Below are 12,335 nucleotides of genomic sequence, written 5' to 3'. Positions count from 1 at the left end.
TCATGGTTCTCCTCTGCCTCCCCCCCCTGCAAAAGAGACACTGAAGAAGACCTGAAAGCAAAAACTGAACTGAGGGGAGAAGGGTTGAACCCAAGTTGGAAGGGCACCTAGCTTGTGAGTAATAATACCTGAGGTCTCAAGAGGGAGACCAGTGCAGCTGCCTTTCAAGACTTTCTGTAATCTGCCTGCAACAATATCTAGGGTGAGAAATATTATTGGTAACCAATTTCTTTAGTGAAACTAGTTTAGTTTGCGTGTTTGGTTTCATTTGCTTAGTAATCTCTTTAACCACTTAAAAATCTGCCTTTTACAGTTAAAATTGGTTTTGTTTATTATTAAACCCAGTTTGTGTGATGTCTAACCAGGGGGGGACACGAGAAGTTGGGCATACCTTCCTCCACACTGAGGGAGGGGGCAGATTTCATAATATATCTTTGGGTCTGCATTCCCAGGGAGGTGGACACCTGTGTGCTGAGGCAAGTCCCTTAAGATGATCCTTCCCAGAACTGTTTGTTTCGTTCTGTAGTTGGGTGTGGCCCTGCCTGTGTGTTTGCTGGAGGAGGCTTAATAGCCTAGCTCAGCAAGACAGGTAAAAAGGGTGCCCAAGCTGGCATAAGAGGCAGGCTCAGTGCTATCTCAGCATATCAGGTGGCATCTTAAGGGGGTCCAACCTGTCACAAATGTATCCTCAGAAAATATACTGATCTGTCTTTATTATTCAACGCTTATAGTTCAGTTACACCTAGGCTGGGCACCACTGTGCTAGGTCCTACACAAACATACAGGAAATGACAGTCCCTACTCCCAAGACCATAGGAAGCCAGGCTACGGTATCAAATGAATAAGGCAGAGTATGCACTAACAATACACACACATAGCATGTGGCCCTGCAATACCAGCTTCTTTTATTTGTATTCCAGTAGTACCCTCAATGTACTAGGCACTTGACTCCAACATAGGGTTGCCAGGCATCCGGTTTTTGACCGGAATGCCCGGTCGAAAAGGAATGCTGGCAACTCCAGTCAGCACAGCTGACAGGGACGCTAAAAGTCTGGTTGGGTACCCTGAGCAGGCAGGCTCCGTGCCTGGCTCTGCGTGGCTCCCAGGAAGTGGCCGGTATGTGCCTCTGGCTCCTAGGTGGAGGGGCGGTGAAGGGGGCTCTGTGTGCTGCCCCGACCATCAGCTCCACAGCTGCCATTGGCCAGGAACACCATGGCCAATGGGAGCTGTAGAGCCGGCACTTGGGGCAGTGCCTGTGGGTGGGGGCGGTGTACAGCCTCCTGGCTGCCCATCTGCCTAGGAGCTGGAGAGACATGCCACTGCTTACCAGGAGCCACGTGTACTTCCTCCATCACTGGGAAATGCTGGGGCCACCTGAGGTCAGCGTGGCCCAGAACCTGCACCCCACACCCCCTCCTGCACCCTTACCCCAGCCCCAATCCTCCTCCTGCATTCTGAATCCCTCTTCCCTGGCCCCACCTCAGAGCCTGCACCTCCAGCCAGAACTCTTACCCCCTCCCACACCCTTGCTCCAGCCTGGTGAAAATGAGCGAGCGAGTGATGGTGGGGGAGAGCGAGTGACAGAGGAAGCAGGGATTGAGTACGGGCGGGGCGGGGCCTCTGAGAAGGGGTGGGATTTTCTGCAATTAGAAAGTTGGCAACCCTAACCTAACATTCATCAGGGTGCAAGTAGTAGGGGAATCATCTCTGAAGGAATACCACAGGGTTACCCATGCCTATGGTACATACACACAACCAGAGGTAAGTCAGCTACATTTCCAGCATAATTTTAAAATTGTTTAAATATAAATATTACATACAAAGATAACTAATTAGAGAAAGTAAAATTGGATTCTAAAATACACCAGTGACCTACAAGCACCTGTGGGAATACAACCTCAGGGTTAGAAAGCAGAAGCTTACATGCGGCATACACAAATTGTGGTCACATTTAAAGGTGGTTTTATAGGGACGTTAATGCCAGTATGCTTTGTCTGCAACTGCCATTTCACAGTTTCCATAGTCATTCATCCTCCTCGCAGATGAGCTTTCTACAGTTTGCTACAGAGGGTAAAGGTCTTGGGATTCAACAACTTGGATATTTAGGTAATTCTCTGGCTAAAAGATTGTCTTGAAAACAAACTTGCTTTCAAAACATACTCAAGATTAGTATTTCCAGATCTAGTCTAGACCAACAACAGCAGGATAGAGGGCAACTGAGAGAGAGAGATTTTATATAAAACAACACAAAATGTGTGTTGCATTTATGCAGTTAGGCCCCTGAACACTTAAAGCACATGTTCAAATCCCATTGAAAGCAACAGAACTGAAATGCATGCTTTGCTGAATGTTGTGGATGTAAGCAAGGTAAGTGCTTTGCTGAATGGGGGCCTTAGGCTACAACTATTACAATGTATAATTAGCTATAGAAACCCTTAATCTATAGCACTGGAAAACTACTGAATATAAACAGGAGAAAGTCAGAAATGTGAGCACTTAAAATCCCAATCCTATGCAGAACTCGGATAGGAGCTCTGCGTGCAAAGCACTTGCAGGACTGGATGCTAATTTGCCAAGCAGGCTTAGAAATTCACACCTCATGGAGGTGAATGGGGTATAGGAGTGATAAAGTCCCACCTTTGGCTGGCTGCTATGGCGTAGCTAGGGAATGCTTTCTGCAAGGCTTGCTTAGCTGGGAAGCAGCCCATCAGTTTACACAGTGCTGACTGTAGCCTCACAAAAGGAAGGTGCAGAAACCTAGATTTTTAAAAAAATTAAAATTTGGATTTTACAAAATGCAGAAAGCTCCTGAAGTCCCAAGATTGGCAGCTTTCTGTGCTGTGACTTTTCTCTTGTCCATGATAAGGCAATTTCACTTTTTGAAACACATGCAGTCACAACTTTCAATGAGACCCTTTAAAACTTTCCTTATCCAAACTGTTCCTGCAAGCTAGCCTGAGGACAGACTTTGTTCCTTCCTGACCCCTTCACCACATCTTACTGATCTAATAGAAAATGCAGCTTCGTAGCCTCTGATTAAAAAGAAAACCTAGCAGATGTCTACTGAGCATGCTCTGAAATTATTTTTTTCCCAATCACTTTGCTAAGTTTTTGGAAGAAAAAAATGAAATGTAAAGAGCCTCTTCCTCCACAGAGGACAAGCCATGCTTTATAGATCTTATCTAAATAATTAGTTAGCTAGGTAATACTTGCAATGCTCCTGGGAAGTGAGTGGAGTACTACTGTACCCAGGGGGAAACTGAGGCATAGTGGGATATGCCTGAGACCTCAGAGGGAGTCAGTGTCTGATTTGAGAGCTCTGTTTGCTGTTCAGAGAACTAGGCCACAACCCCTCTATCAGATTCCATCCCTTTGTAGCTAAGCACAGAGCAAATCTCTTCCCACAGGGGAGTCAGTCTTACAATGACAAAAAAGGACTTCAGCAGAGAAATGCTGATGCACTGGTTAGCTGCATGGCCCATGCATGAGGCCTGCTGAATCTGGCCCCATGCTGTGACTTTTACTAGTTTAGCAAATAGTCCCATAGAGTATGAGTGCTGGGATCAAGCCTAGGAAATCCTTATAGCTGAGAACAGTGGTTCACAGGAAGTGGTGGACTTTGTGCTGATATCCAGGATGCTCAGGATGCTTCTTACTTCACTGTTCGGCAAGTTTCCCTTGATGTACAAGATGGCAGCAAGGTGCTTTTTGCTAGGGAACAGAAAAGATCCAGTGTTAGATACACAGAGTGGCACTATCTTAGGTTTTTATGTGGCCCCATCATCTGAGCACCTAAAAGTCTTTAATGTCCTTTGTCCTTATCCTCATAATACCTCTGTGTGGTAGGGGAAGTGCTGGCCTGTCTTTTTGTTCTGTGTTTATACAGCACCTAGCAAAATGCGGTTCTGCTCCATGAGTGAGACTTCTAAGTACTACGGTAATACAAATAATTCAATCTCAATTCTGTAGATCGTAACTGAGACATGGAGAAGCTAAGTGACTTGCCCAAGGTTACACAGGAAGTCTGTGGCAGAGCAGGGAATATAATCCAGGTCTCCCAAGTCCCAGGCTAGCACCCTGACCACTGCACCATCCCCCACCCTCAGCTGACACGAAGAGGAGAGACCTGGCTCAGAATCAGCAAGGAGTCTGGTGGCACCTTAAAGACTAACAGATTTATTTGGGCATAAGCTTTTGTGGGTAAAAACCTCACTTCTTCAGATATGCCCAAATAAATCTGTTAGTCTTTAAAGTGGCAGAGGACTCCTTGTTGTTTTTTGTGGATACAGACTAACACGGCTACCCCCCCAGATACCTGGCTCAGAATGTGTAGATTCTAGATGGTGTCTTGCTTAACGCAGCTTATTTCAGCTGATGGGTCACCAGCCAAACAAACAGTCACAAAAAATTACATGTTGAAGGGTGGAGTGGAGGACACCTAGTCGGACCTATAAAATCAGTGGTGGCACCGCTGAATTATGGAACTTGGATCTGTCTTTTGGAAAAGAGATCAGGAACATTTAGGGGGAAAAAAATACCTCCTATCAAGATCTCTGAACTGTACCTTGCTAAAAAGGGGAGTTGTTACCCAACGTACAGTGGTGTTCCTAGGCACTCAGCATGGATGATGAACTCTCTGCTCTCTTTGTAGCAGGCCTTGAAGTGCTTGAACCTGATCTAGAAAAGCTGGTACTCACAAACTAGCTGCTTTTCATCTAATACTCAAGTATCTTCATGGAACTACTGTGGGCGTTCCTATTAATGTTCACAAATATTCTTCAGTACCTCTTACCTGATATCTGGGTATGTATTAGCAAGTATAGCAACTTCTATTTTAATGGCACTTGAATCCTGAAGTATGATTATTTCAGCCAGTTTTGGGAGTGCAGAATCCAACCATGTGGCCTTAGACCCCTATTAGAAAAAAGTAACTAGAGTAAACAGTCTGTAATACAGGTCCATTGGGAATACAAAACCTCATCTGCATGGGATGGGGACATAATCAAGAAACGCTGTTTAAATATGCTAAACCAGCTAAACCAGTTTCTAACACAGTTGGGTTGGCTATCAAGGAAGGAACTAAGCAGTAATTAGAAATGATGCCCTATAGTTTTCAGAGACATTGTTCTAAACTGGATTTAGCCGTGCCCAGACTTTGAAAAACTTATTTAGCTAGATTTTTGTTCTCTAAGCTGTACTCAGATCACTCTTCCCTAGCTGCTGGCCTACCTGCTACTCCCCAGTATGATTTTCTTCTCAGCTACTTAATCTGCTGGTTACCCTTGGAGATATGCAGTGACCTAACCTACGTGGCAGATGCATGTTGCATCCGTGGATGTGTGCCAGATCTTTGACTTCTCTACTATCTGCTAAACCCCTTCCCTTATTCCCCTGGAAAAAAAAGCCCGAAGCAGACCTGCTTTCCAGTTGCTGGAAACCCTACCTATGAAGAGTCTGGACCTCCCTCCCACACCACCTGCTTTTCATAGTCACCATCCCCCCTGCCACCTGGGTTCACTGCAGAGCCATGAAAGGAGGGATAGGATTGAGATTAAACAAGTGTGAGTTGATCATTAATTCCCTTACCCAATACACTGTTCTGAAAACAAATACTGGCATTTCCAGACCCAGCCTAGACTAAAAGCAACAGAGTCCAGGGAAATAAAGGGGAAAGTTGCATGCAAAACATACCCAGTGTATGTATTTATGCCACAGAACTGAAGCACCTTGGTATTACAATAGAGAACTATTAGATAAAGAAACTTAAATCTGTGTAAACTGAGCATAACAGGAAAGGAACCAATTGCATGAAATCAGGAGAAAGTGGGAAATCAGCATTGTACTTGGCAGCCCTTTTGCTGCTCCTTGTAAACTGTGTAACCTTCAGTCCCCAGGCATATATTCCAACTTGACCCACCCCTAGTCTCGGAAAACTCCCCTTCAGTCTAACATCCACTTGCAAAAACTAAATAGCATTTGAAGAATTAATCCTAGAGGCTGAAGAAAACTCCTTTCAGAAGTTCATAGGACTAAGTTCTAAAGTGGACATGATGAGCCAACACTAACCTTTTCTTTGCAGAAGCTCTGCAAGTGGGAGGCATGAGCTGAAATTAGTTTTGACAAGTTTTGCTGTAGTTCTGGGGTTTTCAAGCTGACTTTCTTCTTCATTAGCCTCACAATGTATTCTCTCACCAAGTGACTATGAATCTTCTCCATAATGCCCTGTTGGGGAGGGGAAATGGGAATTAATTCAGTAGGATCATATGCATGGAACCCACTGTGAGGGCTACAGATTATGCCAGATGTCTGACATCTGGCATAGAGTTGCCCCTTATCTCAATGGCACTTACATACAGGGCCCCATAGCCCCCTCCTATTGTGTATCCAAGTCCAGTGCTGGTGAGGGGTGGGGACACAGGGGCTGAGCCCTGCAACTGGGGAAGAACTGGAGTTACAATGAAGCACCAAGCACTCGCCTTTGACTTGACAGGAGGAATGGGCAGGGAATAGAGACTCAGATGGTTCCAAAGAGTAGCAACAGAGGGACAATCCTCCCTCACCTCTAATAGACTTGCTCCCACTGTTGTCACAGAGAGGACAACCTTGGGGAATTTCTTTTCGGTTGCTCCCAGTCCCAAGTTCTACAGTTGTTCCTGGTGGAGCTGATGCAGGAGGCGAACACCTGGAGAAGGTAACATCTCCTGCCCACTCACCCAGAGGACTTGCAGATGTGCAGCCTCTTTCTAAGGCCAGCCACCAAGGAACAGCCAAGAGCAGTCTTGGAACTGGATGAGTTAGGGGAGGAAAGAAAGGGAATGGAGGGGACATTCACCACAGGACGAGAGGATGGCCTGGGCTAGCATAAGGGAACTCAGGGAAAGGGTGGGATCTGTTTTGAATTTTTAGCATAGGTGAACTTGGGAAAGGGTGGGGTCTGTTTCGAATTTTTGTTTGCGACACCTTTGAACAGCGTTAAGCCCCTGTTTGTACATGTGGATCGAAGGCAATATGGTCCCGATGCTAAAACACGGTGTGCCAAATTCCCACCCTCAGTTACACCTGGACAGCCATGCTGGAGTCTCATTAGTTCCGAAGTACTCACTCACCTTCCTATTACTGGCTGGTCTAGAGTCCTGTTCTACCCAGTGCACAAACCCTCCCAGCCCCTCGTAAGCAAAGCTAATGATGTCTGGGAATTGGCTCTTTCCCAGAATGGGGATTTCCTATTGGCAATGAGTGATGCTTGAAAAATGAAGCATGAGAGGTAGAAATATCGTAGGGAAACAGGAATATGCCTCAACTCCTCCTGGTCCCCTATTTGATTACATGTATTACTGAATTTGTTCAGATATTAGTGAGACAAAAGCAGGAAACAGAATTCTTACATGGGGACTGTACATAGTCCTATTTGAGGCTTGCTGTATAACCACAAGAAATATGGACTTGGACACTTAAAATTGCCTTGGATGTGGCTGAGGATAGAAGCTTGCACTGCAAATCACAGCATCTAGACCTGGCCTGTTCTTGAGATTGGCTCCTGTTGCAATCATCCCTGCAAATACTTAGGATTATCAAAGCCACTCTAAACTAATTTGCACATGTGCAGCCATGCTGGGGCTGGAGGACCAACAGCCAAGATCCTTGGTGTAGACAAGGCCTTATTCTGAAGAGCTGCCTGAACACTGAAGCCTCTCTAATGTGTTTGGCCATCATGCTGAAGAAACCAGGGTAAGAAGGAGCTACGTGAATCTGGCTTTGATGGATAGGAGTTGGCATGATTTAGGTAATCTGCACAGTAATGGAAATCCCTCCTTGGGGGTGGGATTCGCAATTGTGAAAACTCTCCAGTTTAAATGGGGTTAAGCTGGCACTTGCCAACATGCCCACCCAGTCCCCTTGCCAAACCGAAGTGAGTCCATATAGCTGAGCGTCACAATGGTCCCTAGTTGACAAGCCAAACTTGGATTTCCTAGAATTCTTTCAATGTCTCCCTTTGACCTTACCTGGTAAAAGGGGTCGAGGAGAGTCTTGAATTCTGAAAGGTGGTTGCTGGTGACCTGAATGATTTCATCCATCGTTTCACTGCACGAAAGCCATTTACTTTGTGTGAACTTTCTAAAAATAGGCTGAGGAAAAAACATGCTGTTCAGCTTCTGCAAAGCAAAGTCTAAATGCAAATATGTACGTAGAGATTTAACATCTTATACAACAGGTGTGCATGGTGCTGTACAGAGAAATTAAAGATGGCCTGCTAAAGGAGAAGAGGTGAATGGGACTTGTGCCCTTCTTTGCTTCCTTCTGATGAACAGGATAGAGGTCCGAAAGGGCTTAAATTAAAAACAATCTTTCTGTTTCCATTTCTTAAATTAGAATTTTGCATCTTGTCTACTCTATGATGACTGATAAGGACTGATGACATTGAGTTCCAAGGGAATGAAAGTTGAGGGAAGAGATTTTAATCAGAAATTGTATTTTGTTGGAAGTTAAATAGATATTTACCCCCCCAAAAAAACCCAATAATGACACTGGAGAGAGGTTGTCTTCCTTAAGAGTCCACCCTCCTTGGTCCTCTCAGTTAAGGTTTGAGTTCACAATGAACATCCCTGAGACCTCCCAAGAGGTCATCGAGGAAAAGCAGGGAAGATGAGATTTGACAATCCTGATGTTTCTTTAATTAGAAACAAGAAGTGGAGAAAAGCCTTTTATTTCAAAGAAAGGAAGAGCCCAGAAGCCAAAAAGTGAATAAGTCCAATTTTAAATGCTTCACAGATCATCTTTAGATATGTGTCCTATCCCCAGGAATTTACAGGAAAAGGCCCTGCTGCTGCAGACAAGTATGTAAGTAATGTTGCACATGTGAGGAATCCCCGTTAGTTCAATGGGACTACAGTACTCAGGCTCGTTAAGTTACATTTGTTTTCGGGATTGAGAACTAAAACACTGGGAACCAACTGAGTTTTAAATAATGAAGGTGGGGGCTGAGACTTGAAGTTCAGATCTGGCTCTGATCTCTTCCCAAGTTTGGGCGTGATCGGTTGTGGACCCCCTCTAATAGCTGAGAAAAGCTCAGATTTTTCTTTAGACTGTAAACTTCCCATTCAGTTAAATCAACCAACCTGGAGTGTGTATTCATTGCTTTGATAAAGACAGCATGATGATGACGACCTCAGCGAAGTAATGTGCTCAGATACTCTGATGTGCAGTACAAACCCTGGAATACTGGGTTGCCGTGTGTTTCACACCCCTCCCTCCCTCCATCCCCCCCAAAAAAAAGTATTCTGGGAAAATTATGTTGACCCTACTTTTGTCCCAAATCAAATCAGTACCATATTAGACTTTTCCTCTACAGGACTATTTCATAGGAGACAATTACATCCCTAGATGCTTGGTATTTATTCATGTACTTCACACAGGTTACCTTTAACTCCAGAAACAAATCTTGAAGCAGTTCATCATAGCCACTGTTCTCTATTTCACGAAGCGTAGCAAGTATTTTCAATCTGGTGCTGTCTTGTGCTGATGTCGTGGTTTTCTCCGTGTGGTCTCTGAAACAAGATGCAGGAAGAGATTCGTTACACAAAAAGAGGAACGCTAGTGGGAGAAGCAGATGTTAATAGGTCCGTAAATGCAACTTAGCACCAGGACATCAAGTTTTTGTCATTACCCAAAAAGTAAACTAGAATTCTGAGTGGCTTCTATGTTTTAGAGTAGAAGTGATGGTCAGTGTTAGTGGGAGGGATACTGATTACATGATGATGACTTTTTAATTTGTCTGTCTGGCAATTGTTCTATTATTGGATGTGCATGTAAATTATCACTGCATATGTGGATGGCAAAAGGGCAGATTCAACAAGCCCTGCCATTGCCCCACGTAAAGGCCAAACTGCAGTGGAAATGACATCCCCTGCTACATGGGACTTGGCCACTGCAGGAACTCCATACCTCCTTGCCAGCTTGATGGCAGTTCTTGGCATAGGAGTGCAGGAATGAAGTTGTGGGTGAGCTGAGCTGTAGCAGGTTCATGGGGCACACAGTGCAGATACATGGACTCAAACCCTCATGAAATGAGTGGCAACAGGCAATATCTGATGCTCCTTCCTGTGGCCCTGGTGGACACTGGCTACTACAGGCTGGGCCGTAGGATTCAGTTCCTCAGCCTTGTGCATAGGTGCCGATTCCATGGATGTTCTGGGGCTGGAGCACCCATGGGGGAAAAAATGGTGAGGGCTTAGCACTCACTGGCAGCCCCCCCAATCGACACCTCTCCTTCCCCCAGCGCCTCCCATCCACCTGCAGCTTCACAGATCAGCACCTCCCACAGATCAGCTGTTTTGTGGCGTTGGGAGATACTGGCGGGGAGGGGAGAGGAGCCAGGGTGCAGTGCGCTTGCGGAGGGGGCAGAACTGGGTGGGAAGAGGCAGGGCAGGGGTGGGGCATTGGTGGAAGGAGTGGAGTGGGGGCAGGGCCTGGGCGGAGCCAGGGGCAGCATCCCCCAGCAGAATAGAAACTCGGCACCTATGTCCTTATGCCTTTTGAACAGTTTGACTCAGGCTCTGACCTCTCACGCAGGATTCAGTCTATTGTTTTTCAGTTATTTCATGAAAATAACAGATAATATCTCCACTCTGTTAGGAGAGCCAGAAGGTACCTTAGTTTTGTAGCAAAATATTTAATGATGCACAGCTTGGATAAAGGAAAATGCAGTTGTGGAAACTGTCTAATAGCATGAAACTGCTTGTTCCTAAATAATCAAATGGCACTTTTCTTTTAACCCAAGTGCATATCTGTTCTACAGATGGGTACTTGGAGGCTCATGACTTGTCCATGATCAATCAGTGTAAGAACAAAGAATGAAACCCTGGTATTCTGATTCCATGACCCCTATGTTGTCAGAATTTGCACTCAGTAGGAACATTTGAAATCTGGAATAATAGGACTATTTTATGAGCCGAAAATCTTTGGGTGGGGTTCTCAGCTGCTCCAAAATGACACATGAATGGGTTCCCTAGAGCAATGCTAATTTACACTAGCTAAATAATTAGGGTGACAAGTATATAATGTAAATATTTGATTAAGCATTTTGGATATTAGCTACTGGAAGTTGCACTGTAGCTTCTCTCTCTCTAAATCTGTATATAAATATTAAATACAATTAAAGGTTTCAGTGTGTTTGCTGCTGTAATGCTCTTTACCTCCAAAAGCTACAGTCACCCGGATTAATTACAAAGCAACAAGTTAAGCATTTTCATTGTGACTCTTACCTAAAATTCATGCAGTTGTTAATATTTGCAATTATCATAGCCTTGAAATAGCCATGCTGCTTGTTTTTCTCTTTAAATTCTTCTAAGGCTTTCTTGTAGCTAAAGGGAGAGATTGAAAGAAGAAATCATGATCAGTAACTTTGCAACTGGATGTCACTCTTGCGCTTAGAAAGCTGTATCCTGCAACAGCTTGTTATTGTACCTTTTCAAAAATGTTGACAGCTCCACCAACAGTACGATGGACAGTTGGTTGCCCAGTTCAGGTGTAATTTCTGCAGCTCGCTTTTGTCCTCCATGAATAGTCTAAGACATAAAATTGAACATTGGTCAACTTCAAACTTCTACAACAACCCTCTCCCGCCAAAAACAACCCACAGGAGAGTTGCTAAGGTGGCTGATGCGGATTTCTTATTAGTCATTGGTGTTAGAAGAGTTTAGTTCTCAATGCGATAGGCACTGCACAAACACAAAGCAAGAGCCAGTGGCAGCTGCCTGCTTTAGCTGCCTATAACTAAAGATGGTGGAGAAGTGGGAGAGGTGCCGTGACTTGTCCAAAGTCACACAACAGAGCTTGGAACAGAATGCTGGTCTCTCCTGAGTCCCAGCACAGGGTCCTAGCTGCTGGACCACACTGCCAGTCCTAGGAATAAGCAATGGAACTGTACTTATTTTGGACAATAATGCAATATTTGCACCCTCTGATTTCAATCAAAAACATAGATGAAGAGGAAGGAGACACTAAATAGCAATTCAGAGGAAGAAAAAGTGTGACCAGAGCGTCAAATGATATTTTTTATATATATATAAAAAATAATACACACACACACACACACACACTTTTTGAAAAATATCTTCTAATCATCTCTGGGGGGGTGGGGGGGGAGAGAGAGTCCTACCCAAGAAAAGATGAAGGACAAGAGTTGATTTGTCTAACACAACCTGAAACTCAGCCAAGTTCCTCAACAAATAACTGCTATTTTGCTCATTTGTGTACAAGAGGTCCTACTGGTTCAGTTTTGGTTACACACATGCATTCCCTTTTGTCATGTCAAACAACGGCAGGATTTTCCCCCT

The 12,335-nt window shown here is 44.6% G+C and overlaps 1 protein-coding gene across 4 annotated transcripts in view; it reads right to left on the bottom strand.

Moving 5' to 3' along the window:
• Positions 1–237: 237 nt before the first annotated feature.
• Positions 238–12,335, bottom strand: part of TNFAIP2 (TNF alpha induced protein 2) — a 48,713-nt gene continuing 36,615 nt past the window's right edge. For all 4 annotated transcript variants that reach the window (XM_073349726.1, XM_073349727.1, XM_073349724.1 and 1 more), the window contains exons 6-12: positions 11,464–11,564; positions 11,262–11,360; positions 9,419–9,545; positions 8,004–8,126; positions 6,067–6,222; positions 4,793–4,914; positions 238–3,711 (exon numbers count right to left, since the gene is read on the bottom strand). In XM_073349726.1, coding sequence (XP_073205827.1) covers positions 3,570–3,711; positions 4,793–4,914; positions 6,067–6,222; positions 8,004–8,126; positions 9,419–9,545; positions 11,262–11,360; positions 11,464–11,564 — 870 coding nt within the window. In that variant the 3' untranslated portion in view covers positions 238–3,569. The remainder of the gene's footprint in view (positions 3,712–4,792; positions 4,915–6,066; positions 6,223–8,003; positions 8,127–9,418; positions 9,546–11,261; positions 11,361–11,463; positions 11,565–12,335) is intronic.

This window comes from Lepidochelys kempii, chromosome 6 (genome assembly GCF_965140265.1).
Source record: "Lepidochelys kempii isolate rLepKem1 chromosome 6, rLepKem1.hap2, whole genome shotgun sequence".
Classification (NCBI taxonomy): Eukaryota; Metazoa; Chordata; order Testudines; family Cheloniidae; genus Lepidochelys; species Lepidochelys kempii.
Note: the sequence above shows the minus strand (reverse complement) of the source record. Positions and strands in the feature narration are given on the sequence as shown.